Source organism: Puma concolor, chromosome C2 (assembly GCF_028749965.1).
Source record: "Puma concolor isolate L17-30 chromosome C2, mPumCon1.1.hap2, whole genome shotgun sequence".
NCBI lineage: Eukaryota > Metazoa > Chordata > Mammalia > Carnivora > Felidae > Puma > Puma concolor.
In genome coordinates, this window is record NC_141675.1 from 37,917,585 (window position 1) to 37,937,225 (window position 19,641).

At 35.5% G+C, this 19,641-nt stretch overlaps 1 protein-coding gene across 4 annotated transcripts in view; it reads right to left on the reverse strand.

Annotated features, from left to right (window-relative positions):
• The window catches only part of ATR (ATR checkpoint kinase), a 109,905-nt gene that overhangs the window by 50,798 nt on the left and 39,466 nt on the right, over positions 1–19,641 (reverse strand). For all 4 annotated transcript variants that reach the window (XR_015240022.1, XM_086674446.1, XM_086674447.1 and 1 more), the window contains 8 exons: positions 18,963–19,056; positions 18,386–18,511; positions 12,393–12,599; positions 10,673–10,786; positions 7,358–7,473; positions 5,600–5,720; positions 4,113–4,250; positions 1,748–1,958 (listed from right to left, as the gene is read on the reverse strand). Coding sequence is in view for 3 of the 4 variants with exons in the window: in XM_086674446.1 (XP_086530572.1) it covers positions 1,748–1,958; positions 4,113–4,250; positions 5,600–5,720; positions 7,358–7,473; positions 10,673–10,786; positions 12,393–12,599; positions 18,386–18,511; positions 18,963–19,056 (1,127 nt within the window). In the remaining variant the exon portion in view is untranslated. The remainder of the gene's footprint in view (positions 1–1,747; positions 1,959–4,112; positions 4,251–5,599; positions 5,721–7,357; positions 7,474–10,672; positions 10,787–12,392; positions 12,600–18,385; positions 18,512–18,962; positions 19,057–19,641) is intronic.

The window sequence follows — 19,641 nt, forward strand, 5'->3', positions numbered from 1 at the left end:
TTGCTATGTATACAACAGCAACTACTTTAATGAAAATTCAAAGTAAAACACTTTAACACTTATAAATTTCTTCAAAATTTAAAGAATCAAGATGGTAAATTTAAAAGAAGTTATACGTAAAATAAGTCCTTGATTCCATCAAAATCTGTAGATCATTCAAATTATGAGAGATGTTAAAAATATTGTACTTTTGTTTTTGTTTTGGGGGGAGGGGCGGGGGGAAATGGGGAGGGAGAGGGGGGGAGGGAGGGGGAGAGAGATAGAGAGAGAAAGAGGGAGAGAGGGAGAGAGGGAGAGAGAGAGACAGAGAGAGAGAGAGAGAGAGAGAGAGAGAGAGAGAGAGAGAGAGAGAGAGAGAATCTTAAGCAGGCTCCAAGTCCAGTACCCAGTGCTACATGGGGGATTAATCTCATGACCACAAGATTATGACCTGAGCCAAAATCAAGAGTTGCACGCTTAACTGACTGAGACACCCAGGGACTCCAAAGATATTGTACTTTTGAACCATTACAAATGTTATTCTTAAAAGCTAGTATTTCCCTTGCAATGTTAGTAGGAATAGTGATAAAGTTCAGACTTAGTTTTCCAGTGACATTTTCATGTGCAGAAACAGGAATGAACATGTAATTGTTAAACCAATGGAAAATATATTAATAACTAGCCATAGTCCTCAGAGAAACAATCCCGCAGATATTTGTTTGAAAGTCCAAAAAAACTGTTAGAAAAATAACAAATTCTTGTGCTTAACAACAGGAATGTACGTGGTTTCCACAGGTATATGAACAAGAGGGAGATGCTCACAAACTGAGGACTGCATAAGTGAAGGTCTCTTTAAGGACTGTTGGTCAATTTTTTCAATTAACCTCAAAATGTAGGAGGTAAAACATGACATTTCTATTAAAATTGCTGAGGTATTCAGAAGTAGAATGAGTCTAATTCTTAGCAAATGCTTCTATCCTAGGGGTAGGTGTTATTTTTAACTGTAATGAAATTCCACCTTAGTGGGAGCTGTAATATCACAGGGAAAAAAATGCACATGTTTGGTATAGCAGGGTGTGATGTAGTAATGCATATCAAGCATATTTGGAGAGTTCGCTGAATACCAAACACTACCAGAGACAGGAAAAACAAAATAATAAAATGAATGAAATGAATAAAAAATGGAAAACAGAAATAGGCCATAAAATGAAATTAAATCTCTCTTGAAATTTAAAACATGTGAAAAAAACTGCAAAGAGTATTTCACAAGTGAAAAAGGATAACACTTTACCACATATATGTACATGTATGTATATGTGTATGTATATATATGTATGTGTATACACACACAGTACACTGAAGGGACACAGAGTAAATACACCCAATACACTGAGAAGACAGAGTAAATGGGTTAGCAGTGAGGAGTCAGTTACTAACAATATTAACATGTCATTTATTTCACACTGTACAATATATACATTCATCATTTCATTTAATCCTCAGTCTTATAAATAAGATAATATTAATCCTATATTATACAATGAAAAATGAGGCATGTGTCTTTCTGAGGAAGTGAGAGTAGAATTTAAAGAGGTTTTCTGACTATAAATTCTCTTTTTCTCAGTGAAAAGGCTACCTTAGGATGAAAAAAGGTGTACAAGAAAACACAGGTCTTTAAAAAGCTAATGCTTAAATTACAGAACTGATACAGGAAGGAGTTAATTGGTTAATAATTAAGTGAATAAAATAAACACTTGTTATGACTCACCTATTGAGTCTACCTTATCTCTGTTTGATTTGCTTTGTGGAAATTTCTCTGCATTCAGTGCCTGAAATTTGTGTCTTGCCCATTGTGTGAGATGGTCAAGCATGGAGAACACAGTCTGTGTACTGAGTTGACACAGATCAGATGCACTGTCTTGGGTATTTATGGTATGCTGATCATCATGCTTTAGAACTGCCATAATTTCTGCATAAACCTAAGAAGAACTCATTTTATGGTTAATAATAGGTCTATATACTATCATTTTACTACTATCTAACTTATAAGACAAAGTACTCTAAGGCAACTGTAAGTCAGTATTGGTAATTTTATAGTCTCTAATAAAATTTTAAATGTACCTACCATATAACCCAACAATTCTATTTTTTGGAATATACCCTCAACACACATACACAAAACTCTTTCACAAGTAAGAATTGCCATGATGCTCACCATGGCATTGTAAAAACAAAAACTTGGAAATAATCATTATTATGGCAATAAACAATGGTACAAGTATAAAATCGAAGTACTATATTATATAGCATTCATTTTAAAAAGGGTGGTTCAATAAATATATATTGGTAAGTAAAAAAAGAAAACAAGCAAGTTACAGAACAATTATCTACAATGATGCCATAAAAGAAAACCAAAACCACTCTTAGGTGGATCCTGAGAAACTTAATAGAAGACCAGGGGGAGGGGAAGCGGGGCGGGGGGAAAAGTTACAGAGAGGGAAGGAGGCAAACCATAAGAGACTCTTAAATACTGAGAACAAACTGAGGGTTGATGGGGGTGGGGGAGAGAGGAAAGTGGGTGATGGGCATTGAGGAGGGCACTTGTTGAGATGAGCACTGGATATTGTATGGAAACCAATTTGACAGTAAATTATATATATATATTAAAACACAATATAGAATAAAAAAAAAAAGAAAACCAAAACAGAACCAATTGCATTAAAAAATAAAAATGTCGTGGGGCACCTGGGTGGCTCAGTCGGTTAGGCGTCCGACTTCAGCTCAGGTCATGGTCTTGCGGTTTGAGTTCGAGCCCCACATCGGGCTCTGCGTGACAGCTCAAAGCCTCGAGCCTGCTTCGGATTTTGTCTCATTCTCTCTCTGCCCCTCCCCCACTTGTGCTCTGTCTCTCAAAAATAAATAAATGTGAAAATTAAAAAATAAAAAATAAATAAATAAAAATAAATAAAAAATAAAAAGGTCTAAAAATATACACATTGGGGAGCCTGGGTGGCTCAGTCGGTTAAGTGTCCGACTTTGGCTCAGGTCATGATCTCACGGTTCGTGGGTTCAAGTCCCGCAGCTAGCTCTGTGCTGACAGCTCAGAGCCTGGAGCCTGCTTCGGATTCTGTGTCTCCCTCTCTCTGCCTCTCTCTCCTTCTCTCTCTCTCAAAAATAAAAATATACACATCAAATTAATATCAGTGATGACTTCTGGAAGTATGGGATCAGGAATGGTAGTCAAAGGGCACACTTTTACTTGTATAATTCAATTTTTACATTAAGAACATAGTAATATGCTCTTTATGCCATTAAAAATAATTATTAAAAAACTGCTATATGTATGTGGTTAAAAAATTAAACTTTACAAAATATCATAAAACAAAAAGTAGAGATGCCTAGGTGGCTCAGTCGGTTAAGCATCTGACTTCAGCTCAGGTCATGATCTGGTGGTTCATGAGTTCAACCTCTGTGTGAGGCTCTGCATTGACAGCTCAGAACATGGAGCCTGCTTCGGATTCTGTGTGTTCCTCTCTCTCTCTGCTTCCCCTGCTCATGCTGTCTCTCTCTCTCAAAAATAAACATTTTAAAAAAATTTAAAAAATAAAAGCAGTAGTAAAATATTCTCCTTCCCCTATCCTAATCCACATTACTGTTTACTATCAGTAATTTCTTATGTCAGTAAAACACTATCAGTAATTTCTTATGTACTCTTTTGTCAAAAAGTTCTATGTATACTGGGGCATATTAATATGTATATATTTTTTAATGTTTATTTTTGAGAGAGAGAAAGTGTGTGAGCTGGGGAGGGGCAGAGAGAGAGAGGGAGACAGAGTGCCTGAAGCAGGCTCTGCACCGACTGCAGGGCTCAAACTCAGGAACCGTGAGATCATGACCTGAGCCAAAGTAGGACACTTAACTGACAGGTGCCCCTACAATATATACTAATTTTCTACACTAAGCATTATATAATTCTTTGATCAATAAAAGGTTAAAAAAGATTTTCAGGCATTTAGACATGTACATACATAGCCATATACTGATATACATTTCCTAATATGTAGCTTTTCTAATACTAATTACATCAGACAAATGTTTAGACAAACAGAAACCAAATAAAAGGCATCTCTCACCTCCTGCTGATCTTCTTGATTACAACCCAACAAGGCATACACTAGAATATGTGGAAGAAGATAGATAGTCACTTTGAAATCATGTTTCATCATAATGCTACAGCAGGTGAAGATTTTACTGGCAAGATCATGCCGAACCTGTAAACCCAAATGGTTTAGGGACAGTTAAGTAATTTTATACATTTTATTCTATTGATTAATGTAACACACACACACACACACACACACACACATATATGAGATAATTTATCATTGCAAAGTGGGTATTCTCTTATTTAGAGGCATAGAGAATTTCAGACCACCACCTATTTGGTCACTCTAAATGACTCAAAGTGCCTAAACTGCTGCGACCCCTACAGACAATGTCAACCACTTCAAAATAAATGGCCTTCCCCGCCAACCATTAATTTATGGATGCATCATGTTTTGTTACAGATTAACCTCCCTAATTACAGTATATTTTATTTAGCTAACATTAAATTCAGCATATTAACTCCTTGAACACACACATGAGTAACCAAAATGTATACTCTGGGTCAGTACATTAAGTATAAGACTCACATTTTTAATAAGTAATAAACAGTGATTAACTACAGGAAAAAAATGAAAGAAACAGAAAACTAAATTACTTGGGATTACAATCAAGTTTTATTGGTATGCTCTAACCTTAGATTTGCCAACATTACTGGTCTCTTATAAAATTTAAAGATTTTTTTCCTTCTCAAATATAAACACCTCACTTAACAACAACAACAACCTAAGCTAAATTAAAGATTCCAGATCTGGAAGTAATTAATGCAATGGTATTCTACATTTCACATAATATATGGTCAGTATGTTCATAAAAACATGAAAAACTTTCTTGAAATTATCAGATAAAAATTATTATAATAATATTTTTAAAAATAGAAATATGAATTAAAAACTAAAGTTGTAAATTTTAAATATGCCTTAAGCATTTCTTGGAACACACAGAACCTTTCTGTCAGGCATGTAAAAATCTCATATTAGGAAAACATCAGAAATATACCTCTACTTTTTCATGAAGTTTCACTTCTTATAAATGTTTATTTTTATTTTGGATGAAGTTCAGATAATGTATCCTCTTTTAGAAGAAGCCACAAAGGGATGATAAATCTTTTTATTATATCAAAAAATCTTTTTATTATGTAATAAGCCTTCAAAATCCATTTACATCTTTTAAACAGTATCGTTTCACAATGTAAAATGAACAGACATAATATAATAGACATTTTGCAAAAAATCATAGTAATGTGCTTGATAAAATAATTACCATTTTACCCAGAAACTAGTAACAGTAGAGAAACTGTTACTTTCTATTAGTGAATGCTTTCTACAAAACTGTCTGTCACTATCAGCACAAATACTTCAATACCTACTATTTGTGCTACATATATTCAGATAGATGTTCTGGTTTGCTTTAGAATTTCTGTTCAGTTAACTAATTCTGATCAGAGTTCTCTTACCTTTGTTATAAGATAACCTGCCCAAGATGCTGACCATTCTGCAAAGTTATTACCTAATTTACTTAAGTAAATTGGCTTCTTTACTCCAGACCAATCTGTTGACTTCTGAGAACTCTTGTATCTGTAATTTTGAAAATTTGTTTATTAAAAAGTATATAAATATATATCCACCTGTTTAGAACTTTAGTATAAAACATCTAAGAAACTATTTCAACTCCTTCACTGACTACCCCACTACTGCGTTGCCTTTATTCACATATGGTTAAAGACACTACTTTTCCTATATCCTTAATAATGGGGTAGGAGATCATTCTTGCATACCCCAAGTACTTCAAAGTATTTGAGTCCTCCTACCTCTCAAGGCTCCTTTTAGATCCTTCCAATTTCATTCTTGTGTAATAATGACTTGTTCCTTTGAGGTTCAAGACACCCAGACATACCATTCTTTGCTCTTCATTATGGGCATTCACCAAATTCAGTGATAATCAAACTCACTGATAGCTTTAGTACATCTCTCAGTGTTTTCTTTCTTTCCAAAGTCTACCACCCTGAGTGACTTCAGTGTCTGTCTATACCATCTAATCAAACTCAAACCTTCTCAACGACTTTCTCCTCTACTTCTTTATCAGGGCTCCCTTGTCAATACAAAGAAACTTCTTCCCTTCCAAAATGAACTATTTAGATATCTTACTCTATAGCCCTAGTTTCCTCCTAAATTTCCCGTTACCCAGTTATGCTAACACATTGGCTCTTCATCACTGAGATCTTCTGTCCCTTGACCATGCTAAACTCTCTTGATCTGTAACACCTTCCTTTCATTACCTCTTTCCTTAACCAGCTTGGTCTTTATGGTCCTTCACTTCAAGAACTCTCATTAATATTCTCTAACCCACTCCTTTGCCCCACTATCTTTACCAGCTACATCCCTCTGTTTCTACATATAAAAGGCTCTAAATTTAAAAGGTTTTATGGGGTGCCTGGGTGACTCAGTCAGTTGAGCATCCCAGGGTCATGGGATCAAGCCCCCCAACACTAGGCTCTGTGCTGAGCATGGAGCCTGCTTATGATTCTCTCTCTCACTGCCCCTCTCCTACCCTGCTGCTGCTTGGGCTGACTTAAAAAAAAAAGTTTCTAAATATAAAGAGGTAACTAGCAAACAAGGCCAGGCACTGTACCAATGCTCAAAGAAGTAAAATAATTTATACATGGTCACATATCTGATAAGCATGTGACCTAGTATACTTCAAATCATAGTTTCTAAATAAAATTAATTTATAATTTTATAGATTCAATCAGTGTTAACAAAATTATTAAAATTTAAAGAGATTACAATATACTTTTTTAAAAAGTAGAGGGAGAAAATATCTTCATGAGGAGGTGAAGGGTGAAAATCTAATCTCTAACTGGGGTTTACTAATGACTTTGGAACTAGCTTTAAATTTTTAAGTTTCTATATTAATTACACCTATCAAGAACTTAAACTCATATTTAATTTAAAGTAGATTTTCAAAGTATTACTGACTGAAACAGAAAAATCAATCCTTTTAGCTTTAATAAATTTTAAATAATTAAAATTAAAGAATTTAACCAATGCGCAAACTGTAGTTTTTGACAAGATTATAGGCATATTCACAGTGGAAAATACATTATTAGACATACTGAAAATACTTTTAATGGTAAAAAGTTACATCAAAAATAACATTAATTTTATAATGTTAAAAACAATTTTACAAAAATTGTTTTAACGAGTGTACAGACCTAGTATTTAGATGAGGTTCCAGGATTTCCCGAACATGCTCAGGAAATCTCCTCCACAACTGGTGACCTGGGCCATCAGTCTGCATCTCTCTGCAGTCATAAATAGAAAGTAACTCCTACAAATACATATTTTACATTTGTAAATCTTCAGTGAAGTAGATAAACCTTTCTGATCATCAACATTCTACACATAATAGTTACAAAAATAATTTAAAAATATACAGAATTATAAAAGTTGTGAACTTACTTAGGACATGTATTTCAATGCTTAAAACCATTTAGGTAGCTTAGTAAAGGTCCCAAAGCTGTGGTAGTACTTGAACATGAAGGAAGTTTGTGTTCTATATATGTAATATATACGTGAAATAAGATTAAGAGCTATTTGGAGGAAACACTGGAAATGTCTATATTTGCAGAAGTATAATTTTTAGAATTTAATCTTTTCTGAATTTTAATGAAAGCCACTACAAATCCAAAATAGTTTTAAAAATTCAAGGTATCTCAAATTCTAGGTATAAAATACCGAGCTCAAAACTGTGAATTGGCTGGCTCAGTCAGCAGAACCTGTGACTCTTGATTTCAAGGTTGAGAGTTCAAAACCCACATTGGGGGTAGAGTTTACTTAAAAAAAAATTGTGAAAAAATGCAAACGTTAAAGACCACTCTACTATTCAAGCCCTCAAATTAAATGGTTATATTTTACTTTCCTGAAAATAAAATAAATGATATTTTATAAATGAAGAAAAAAAATCTTTGGCTCTAGTATCAATATTCAAAACAAAACAAATATGTTAGGATATTATATCTTCTATCACCTGAGCCCTTTCAATTCCACTGAAAATGACCATATGTAATAGATGTACTATAAGAACTGTCTAGCAAAATATGTACTTTATATTAGTGTATTTTAGTAAAAGTAAGGAAATATATGAAAAATTCAAATACAGAAATATCCAGAACCCATTTTCATTTAATTTTAAAATATTTTTAGGGGCGCCTGGGTGGCTCAGTTGGTTAAGCATCCGACTTCGGCTCAGGGCATGATCTCATGCTAAAAGCTCAGAGCCTGGAGCCTGCTTCGGATTCTGTGTCTCCCTCTTTCTCTGCCCTTCCCCTGCTCATGATCTGTCTGTCTCTCAAAAATAAATAAATGTTAAAAAGTTTTTTTAAATATTATTAAAATTTTGTTTGAAGCCAGCTTTTTTTGATGTTTGGCAAAGTCACTCTAGTTAATAAAAAGCCTCTTTTAATTAGGGAGATCAGCAATTCTTTTTGGGGGTCACCATTTATACTTTCAAAAAGATCAATATACTTACAGTTGCAGACTTTGCTTCATATTTAATTGAAAAACACAGAAGGAATCCAAAAAGACCTCCACAACTTCCACCCACATACCTATCCAGCCTGGCATTATCAGCAGCAGAGCCCATACACTTTCTCTCCTCTTACTACAGATGACTTGCTTTTGTTTTTAATTAAGGCTACCCCTCCCACTTGCAAACTATACTCCACAACTCTTTGCCTATTAAAAATAGTATTCCACCCTCTCTAACTTTTTTTTTCCTTCCCCTCCCCCATGGTCTTCTGTTAAGTTTCTCAGGATCCACATAAGAGTGAAAACATATGGTATCTGTCTTTCTCTGTATGACTTATTTCACTTAGCACAACACTCTCCAGTTCCATCCACGTTGCTACAAAAGGCCATATTTCATTCTTTCTCATTGCCAAGTAGTATTCCATTGTGTATATAAACCACAATTTCTTTATCCATTCATAAGAGACTCTTAAAAACTGAGAATAAACTGAGGGTTGATGGGGGGGTGGAAGGGAAGGGAAGGTGGGTGATGGGCAATGAGGAGGGCACTTGTTGGGATGAGCACTGGGTGTTGTATGGAAACCAATTTGACAATAAATTTCATATTAAAAAAATAATAAATTTTAAAAAAACGGGAAAAAAAAGTATTCGATTAATTCTGTCCTTACATTATCATATTCTCCACTCTGCTGAATTGTTCCCAAGCAACATATAAACATCTGTTATTTTTCCTATCTGCATTCCTCCTTCCTTCCCAGCTACTATCTCATTCTTCCACTCTCCTTTATAGACACTTTCTTGTCTTCTGGAACACCACATTCTCCTACCTTACTGACAGCTCCTTCTCAGTTTTCTTACTTGTTCCCTCCTCTTCTCACTGACCTCTCAATGTCCAGGGTTCAATTACCAGAATCTTTTCACCTGTACTCCCTCCAAGAACACATCCAGGATCATAATTTTAGATACCATCTCTACAATGAATACCTCCAAATTTATATCTGAAACTCAGACCACTCACCATGAATTCCAGAACTGAATATCTAACAAAACAAAGACATTTTTAATTGAAAAAAATACCATGAAAAAAGACAAGGAACATCAAACTGGAAAAATATTTATGATGTGTGTGACTGACAAAGGGTTAACTTCTATTATATACAAATACATCTTAAATAGCAATGAAAAAATAGCTCTATACCAAAAGAAAAATGGGCAAAGATCATCTAGAAAAAATTCACCAAAAATGCAATAAATACATAAAGGATGATATACCTCTCTCGTAATTAAATACTACTAAAGTAAAATGGTACTATTTTTCATCTGTCACATTGACAAAGATGTAAAATTTTGATAAAATGCAGGTTTGTCAAGGAAGCATAAACTGGTAAAACTTTTTTTGATAAAATTTATCAAATGTAAATTCTGTGTTTGCTCTCAGACATATTTTAACCTCTAGATGTTTATATTATTGATATATTCACTCAAGTGCTCACTGAAGCATTTCTCTCAAAAGCAAAACACTGAATACATCCTAAATGTGTTAAATAAATTTCTTAAATCTGTTAAATAAATTTCTTTCCAATGACTTAATATTCAATATGGATGTACCATCCATATTGAATATTAAGTCATTGGAAAGAATGAATTAGAGATCTATGTACTGACATGGAAAATAACCATGTGTTCAAAAGAAACACAAAAGAAACACAAGAAAGAACACAAAAGAAAATCAAGTTACAGAACATGAAGTAATATGATCTCTTTGTTTGGTGAAGACATATAGATTTGTTAAATAAATATATAGAAAATTTTCCAAAGTACCTATAATAATTTGTTAAGAGGGTACATTTCTGTACTGTGAAATTTTATCATGAACTTATGATAATTTTGATCTTTGATAATGAAAATGACAGTTTACAAAAATAAGTTTCCAAAGTATACATTTACAACTTATCAGAATTCAGTAATGTAAAACCAGTACTGACTATACACATTCTTACCTGAATGGCATAAGCAGCTGAATCTTGAGCCCGACTGTTATCGGCATACGCAAGGTAGGCTCTTGTAAGTTCCATCAATAATCCATAGGCAAAGCTTGAATCTTCTACTCCAGTCTCAATAAAAACAAGAAAAAAACAAAGGTAAGGTGTATCAATTTTTTACACTGTACTGTGCCTTATGTAATTAATTTAACTTAGTTACCTAAGTGAATTTAACTTAGAAAAGGAAAGGACATTAAGAGTCAAACTAAATGTGGTACCAAGGCTAAAACATAATCTGTAGCCAAGAAGCCCAACCTAAGGCTGTTTAGGCTATTAATAAAGGGCATTTGAATCATTCAATTTTTGCAAAGCTCCAAGTTTCATTTTTTGTTTTACTGTTGTTGTTGAAGATTTTATTTTTAAGTAATAGCTACACCCAATGTGAGCCTTGAACTAATGACCCCAAGATCAAGCACTGCATTTTAATCCTTAAAAAGAAAACTGCAGGGGCACCTGGGTTGTTCAGTTGGTTGAGTGCCCAACTCTTGGTTTTGGCTCAAGTCATGATTCCAGGGTTAGGAGACTGAGCCCACAGTGGGCTCCATGCCAGCGTGAAGGCTGCGCTTAAGGTTCTCTCCCTCTGTCCCTCTCCCCAGCTTGTGCGTGCTCTCTCTCAAGTAAGAAAACAACAAAAAAACCCAGAAAATTATATATATAGCATTTCCTCAATTGCATTTTGTAGAAGCCCAGTCATTTGAGACACTCCAAGAAATAATTTTAACAAACCCTCCTCTTGGAGACTGACAGTGTGCATACTAAGTGATACAGATGCTCTGTTTGATTTATTTTTAGAGGATTTCCCAAACTCTTTGACCATGGCAACTTTTTATACACTATTAGGACACCCTGGGAAATTAGTTTCCCATGAAAACACTTAGCAACAGTGTTGAAATTCTAATATTTAAATAATCAATTAGGTTTTAACTATTATCATTAGATTGGAAGCTTTTTTATTTATTCATTTTATTTATTTATTAATTTTTGAAAGAAAGAGTGCACACACACAAGCAGAGTAGAGGGGCAGAGGGAGAGAGGGAGAGAGGGAGGGGGAGGGAGAGGGAGAGATAGAGAGAGGGAGAGAGAATCCCAAGTAGGCTCCACACTCAGCGTGGAGCTCAATGTGGGCTTGATCCCATGACCCTGGGATCATGATCTGAGCTGAAATCAAGAGTAGGGCGCTCAACCAACCAGGCACCCCTAGGTTGGGAAGCTTTTTTTTTTTTTTTTTTTAATTTTTTTTTCAACGTTTATTTATTTTTGGGACAGAGAGAGACAGAGCATGAACGGGGGAGGGGCAGAGAGAGAGGGAGACACAGAATCGGAAACAGGCTCCAGGCTCCGAGCCATCAGCCCAGAGCCCGACGCGGGGCTCGAACTCCCGGACCGCGAGATCGTGACCTGGCTGAAGTCGGACGCTCAACCGACTGCGCCACCCAGGCGCCCCTTGGGAAGCTTTTTAAAAAGAACACAGCACACTAGTCTGGACTCCTACTTTATTATAGTTTTGGGCTCTAGATCTCTGTAATAGTATTAAGGAAAAAATTTAGAAGTTACCTAAATTGTCTAGTTTAGATCATGGTGCCACTAAGGATAACCTGAACAGTTCTTTGTAAATGAAATATAGAAATGTGAATAGGACAGAGAACTCTTCTTGTCATCCCAAATTACCATTACTTACCACAAATGTAAAATCTTTTCCTTGGCTTTCAGTTGTTGAGAAATCTAGTCGACCTGGATCTACTGCCCCCAATTCCCCTAAACATTCCCCACAGAGCAACCGAGCTTGAGAATTTGCATCCTGGCAACCTTTCAAAAGCACCGTTACCAGCTGGGAGATAACAGGTTCCACTGTTTCACTATCTGTTGCATATTTTATCAGTTTTTCCTAAAAGTAGAAAGAAAATTGTACATAATTTTCACAAACTAGTATATTTTCTTAACTAGAAAGCTTAAAAATATTAAGGAATACCTGACATAAACACTGACAAAATTAAATTCCTGTATCTGCAGTATTTTCAGCTAGTTTTTGATGAGTTCACATAACATAGTTCACAACATATTCTGTAGGAACATTGTTTTAGAAATTTTTAATCCTTAATCCATTAAACAGTTACTATTATTATACTAGTATACAAAAATAAATAAGACACAGACTTATCCCAATGAGTTCATAGTCTAAGGGGAAAATAGATATGCAAATAAGTAATTAAAATACCATATGATATGTATAATAGCAAATACATTTAGAAGGAAAGGAAGCAATGAAGAAGATGAAAAAGAACTCAGAATAACTTTTCAAGGACAGTGGACAGATATTCACGTAAGTCAACAAGGAAGAGCTATTAGGTAAAACAAGAAGACTGAAAAGTATATTAAAAAACTAGGTAGAGAAGGACAAAAAAATGGGGAAAGGGTTCAGTGGTGGTGATAAAACAGTATGTTGGTTCACGTAATCTTTTTTCATCAATCTCCTGAGGATGCTGAAAACCTGTTAAGTAAGAAGAGACTATTTTCAAGCCAATGGAAATTTACATACTGTACTCGTGTAACCACTTTGGAACTACTTCTTTTATACTATTTTCTCTCTAGCAAAAGTAAAGCATACGTGAACATCTCAAACTTCATGTTGAAACTATGGTTCAAATTAGAGTAATCACTTCAAAAGAAAAATGCAAAGCCATTTTAACTCTTCCACAGTCTTCGACAGTCTATCACTTAAATAACATTATAGGTTAATTCAGGCATAAGTACCTCAAAAATGAGCTCATAATAAAAATAGCAAAACTAATATATGAAATTATAAACATTTACTCACTTGCTAAAATTAGAAAATATAAGGTCACTTTATTTGGCAGAGATAAATGCAGTTCAATGTAATACATGTTATGAAACACTAAATGAAAAGTAAAATACACTTATCTACTATGTACTTAAAAATGTTTTCACTTCACTTTTAGGTTAAATTGATTTTTATTTTTCAGCAAAGATACTGAATTCCAAAAGAGTTTTAAAAATGAGTGTGTGTTCATTGCCTCTATTTAAAAATGCTTTTTGAAATAAGCCATACAGAGAAAGACAGATACCATATGGTTTCACTCTTATGTGGATCCTGAGAAATTTAACAGAAATCCATGGGGGAGGGGAAGGAAAAAAAAAAAAAGAGGTTAGAGTGGGAGAGAGCCAAAGCATAAGAGACTCCTAAAAACTGAGAACAAACTGAGGGTTGATGTGGGGTGGGAGGGAGGGGAGGGTGGGTGATGGGTATTGAGGAGGGCACCTTTTGGGATGAGCACTGGGTGTTGTATGGAAACCAATTTGACAATAAACTTCATATATTGAATGAATAAATAAATAAATAAATAAATATGCTTTTTAACATTCAGAGCCAATTTTATCATTTTTGAAATGCCTAATCAGTTGTTAAAAGAAATCTGTTTGCTCTAATTATCTGAAATCCCATTTTTATCATATCCTAAATGTCCATTTACATAAAGGTCTACATTTGAACTTTCTATTCTTTCCCCTGGTGTGTTTGTTCATGCACCAAAATCACATTGTATTAACTATAGAGGCTGTAGAGTATGTTAATGTCTGGTAGAGATACTAAACCCTCATGGTTACTTTTTCCCCTCAGAGTTTTCTTAGCTATTTTTATGTTGATTTTCCCATATAAGCATTGGTATGAACTTGTGTTTTTCTAAATTTTTTTTAATGTCTATTTTTAAGAGACAGAGAGCACAATCAGGGCAGGGGCAGAAGACAAAGAGAGACAGAGAATCTGAAGTAGGCTCCAGGCTCTGAGCTGTCAGCACAGAGCCCAATGTGGGGCTTGAACCCATGAACTATGAGATTATGACCTGAGCTGAAGTCAGATGCTTAACCGAGTGACCCACCTGGGCACCCCTAGTCTGAACTTTCCTAGTTAACAAAAACAAGCAACTTGTTGGCATTCTTTTGGGATAGCATTAAATTTATAAATTAATCTAGAGAGAACTGAAATCTTTGTAATATTGAGTCAACCTAACAGATAAATAAGGGATAGTTTCCATTTGCTTAAACCTACTACCTTTTTGTGTCTTTCAGGGTTTTTCTTTATTGGTTTATCTATTTCTCATTATGCTTATTACTAAGCATATTCTCTTTTTCTGTTACTGCTGTAAATTGGGTCTTCCAACAAATCTTCCACCTAGTTATTGCTTATTATATAAAAGTTATTTTTTATATGTTGATTTTATATCCTACCTTACTGAATTAGTTTTCTCATCTGTGTAGTTTTATTGATAATTCCCTATAGTTTTTCATCTATAATAGCATATCATCTGCCCAACATATGTCCTTCTGGGATTTTACCACAGAAAATCACTTCAACCTGAGTACCATCAGTGATCAGAAAGATCTTAGATGGTTGTTCAGTTTTTTTTTTGTTTTTTTTTTTTTTAAATTTTTTTTTCAACATTTTTATTTATTTTTGGGACAGAGAGAGACAGAGCATGAATGGGGGAGGGGCAGAGAGAGAGGGAGACACAGAATCGGAAACAGGCTCCAGGCTCTGAGCCATCAGCCCAGAGCCCGACGCGGGGCTCGAACTCACGGACCGCGAGATCGTGACCTGGCTGAAGTCGGACGTTTAACCGACTGCGCCACCCAGGCGCCCCGCAGTTTTATCTATAGTCTGATTTTTCTTTTTTTTTTTTATTTTTTTTAATGTTTATTTATTTTTGAGACAGGAAGAGACAGCATGAACGGGGGAGGGTCAGAGAGAGAGGGCGACACAGAATCTGAAACAGGCTCCAGGCTCTGAGCTGTCAGCACAAAGCCTGACGCGGGGCTCGAACTCACGGCCCGTGAGATCATGACCTGAGCCGAAGTCGGACGCTTAACCGACTGAGCCACCCAGGCGCCCCTAGTCTGATTTTTCTAACATAGAAGAAAAAATTCCCTGCTATCCACTGACCTTAGGTATCCTTTATATCCCTCAAAAACGGATTCTTCCTTACAAGTAAGAAGCATAAACTGTCATTTCTTTAATGTTAATGACCCTCTGGGGGCTACCCATTAAAACAAGGCTTTTGCAGGGGCGCCTGTGTGGCTCAGTTGGTTCAGTAACTGACTTCAGCTCAGGTCATGATCACGGTTCATGGGTTCAAGTCCCACATCGGGCTCTGTGCTGATGGCTCAGAGCTTGGAGCCTGCTTTGGATTCTGTGTCTCCTTCTCTCTCTGCCTCTCCCCTGCTCATGCTGTGTCTCTCTCTCTCAAAAATAAACAAACATTAAAATAAATAAAAAAATAAATTTAGAACAAAGCTTTTTCAGGGTCAGTCCATCAAAAAGGTCAAGTATAGAAGGCTACAGCTGCCATCCTATCAACTGTCATACCATCTTTTATGGTTTCCTTTTTCATTACATTATACCCAATTGTTTGTTTAGCCAGTTTTACCAAAATTTTAGCTCTATTTATTTAAAGCACCTCTTCAACATATTCCTGAAGTATCTTTTCCTCTCCCTCTGGTTAAGAACTGAACTTTTATAAGAGTATCTTTTGCATTTGCTTTCTCATGGACTCTCACAGCATCTACTACAAAGACTCTCTGACTTCGAACCCTGTTTTCTTGTATCAGTTTCTTGTTCAGGTATTGCTACAGGTTCAGCCATCCTCTAGAGCTGCAATGTCCAATATGATAGCCACCATCCACATGAGGCTATTTAAATTTAAACTAAGAAAAATTAAATAAAATTAAATACCTAGTTCCTTATCATACACTTTAAGTGCTCAGGAGAGCCACATGTGGCTAGCAGCTATAACTGGACAGTGCAGATACAGAACATTTCCATCCTCATAGAAAATTCTTTTGGATAGCACTATTCTAGAACTTATCTGAATTGCTTTCAACACTGATGTTACTTTCTTGTCATAGGTGGGGGGAAAAAACCCACTTCCTTCTCTCTTTTTTTGTAGGTGTTTTAGGCCAGTGGGGATACGGCTACAAAGACATGTATCTCTGGATTCCTTCCCTTATTTTCTTATCTTCATTGGTTCCTCCAAGCCATTATCTTTAGTTTTCTTACTAACCTAAAGTAAATTTATCCAGCTATAAATTGATTCTAAACTAAATTAACCTGTACTTAAAAATACCCAATAACAATCTATAGACATTACATCTTATTCAGACTACTTTATGTGACCTTCCAGGCTCTTGTAAGTACATTTACATTCTTACTATGCCTAGCCAATCTATTAGCACTGGGGCTTTACATTGAAGGAAGGCTTGTTAGGGTATTACCACGTGTGATTTTTGTTTTGTGACACAGGTGGAAAAGTTGGGCAGCTGTGGCTTTTCCCTAAGAATATAAGCAATTTCCTTAAGTTCTCAGATTTAGTCATTTACATCTAAGAAGTGATAATCCATACAAAGTTTCCTAATATTTGACCAGGACCATGTCATCCACTTAGAAACAACCTAAACTAGGAAACCTCTAGGCCAAGAGGAGAAATCCTCTGCTATTCATAAATCCCTATATAAAATAAAAAGCTAGAAGCCCTTTAAGTTACCTGAAACCCAGGTAGAGGTTTGGGACAAGGGGTAAGCACAGAGTAGTTTCGATGAAGTAAGTGCAGGGCAGGGAATGAAGCAATTACATTGCCCTGTAATTGGCAATGTGGATTCAGTTAGGCGAGTATAAAACCTACATTCAAGGAGATTCAAGGCTCCTCACCTATGGTAGGACCATTTCCACATAAGCTGCTACCCACATTGGTCACACAAGTTCACTGACCCAGTCAGAAAGAGAGACAGAGAGAGAGAGAGAGAGAAAAGGAGAGCATGAGTGGGATAGGGGCAGAGAGAGAGGGAGACACAGAATCTGAAGTGGGCTCCAGGCTCTGAGCTGTCAGCACAGAGTCTGACATGGGGCTCGAACTCACAAACCATGAGATCATGACCTGAGTCGAAGTTGGACACTGAACTGACAGAACCACCCAGGCAGCCCACCATCATGTATATCTTTCGTCCTAAGTAACTTAAATGCTTCCTTCTATCATGAAAACAAACATAACCTGGTTTAATCCCCTAACTCATGAGAGTGTTAGGCTTTCACATCTTATAAACTCTTGATATGCAAAAATGAGTACCTCAGTTAATTTTTGTCTATTTCATAGCCTTACAGTGATCTAGTACTTTAAACACCAGTTCTCACGGTCATCAAGGTTAAAGCCAATCTACGGTATGTTGCCCAAGAAAAGAATAAACTTCACTGGCATCATAAAAGAGTAAACTTAAAAATTTAGTTTCTTTAAAACAAGAATTCAGTCAAAATGTAAAATGGCAAAATTACTGAGATTTTACATGACAAATATCTATAGGAAATTATATGAGAAGACACACGAACTGCTGCTATTGTGTACACACACACTCTTACTCAGGAAGATGCAGTAACCAAAAGACAACTGTCAAATTATGACCCTTCAAAACAACAACAAAAAACGCTGCAAATCCCCAGTATTCAACCTCAAAAGGGATCTCATGGATTAGTAATTCTAAGATCTGATAATCTTGGTAAAATAAGAATTACTTCTTTCATTGAATCTACTGAAACTCAAGCAAATATGCCAACCTGTCATCTTTTCTTTGAGCTTCCTACATTTCTATAGCTTTTTAATTACTTTAGTATACCTGATTTTTATACAAAGTTTCCTTCAAGCTCGTAAGAGCATGAATACGAACATCTACATTTTCATGTTGAATTGCTCTCATGGAAAGTTGAAGAGTTGTCTGAAGATCAGTACTCTCAGAGGTTTCCTATATAAAGAACACAGAGAGATACACCTTATCAGTTAATGACTTCAAAAACCACAATTTCATGCCATGACAATTTCATACCATAGTTTGTAGCACAACATAACTAGAATCCTCCCACAGCTTTTCAGGGCATGAAGCTATGGCAGCTTCTTCTTTGGGGGACTGTAAGTAGGGACATAGTAATCTGGGAAGTAAGGGCACAAGTACTGTATTATTTGCTTTCTATGTAAAAATCTATGTAATCCAATAACGTCTTTGACCTAAATACTGAAATTCCCTTCTAAAAAAAGTATCATAGCTGTGATAGGATTATCTAATCATAAAAATAGCCATTGGAATATGACTATATTATTCCTAGATGTGATTCTACAGAACCTCTGTTCAATGTATTGGAATTTGGGAACAATTTTGTATCAATGATGCCCTAAGACATAAATTAAAAATTAAATACCTTTCTGTATTCCTGTAGAACTGCTTTTATCTTTTTTAATTCTGGATGATCAGGTAAAAAATATATTTCATGAAGAAAATCTTGCACAGCATCCCTAATAGTTAATTGGAAAACAAAAAAAATTATATGCAAAGAGTATGAATAGTAAAAAAAAAAAATAAAGCAGAGGTTGAAACTATAGCCAATTTAAGTCACAATGAAAAGTGCTAGTGGGGGTTCCTGGCTGGCTCAGTCAGTAGGGTATGTGACTCTTGATCTTGGGGTCATGAGTTCAAGCCCTGGTAAGGGTGTGTGTGTAGAGATTACTTAAAAATAAAACAAAAAAATCTTTAAAAAAAAAAAAGTGCTAGTGGATTAGTGATGTACAAAATATTCCTCCTAACCATGTCTAGTGGTTAATAGTGGCAAATAATCAAATCTAAGAAAATCACCCTGTTGTAGTAGGTTATGTTGGTGGCCCAAAATAAACTCTACTTCTTCATAGTCACTTCCTCTTCAATTTAGGCTAGCTGTGTGACTTGCTTTAACAAACAAAATGTGGCAAAATAAACGCTGTGCCAACTTAAGGCCGATGTGTTAAAAGGTTTGGCAACTTCTGGTTTGGTGCCCATCAGAGACCTAAGTCACCATATAAGGTCACCAGCATGGACAAGCTACATGAAAAAAGAGAGACTCCAAG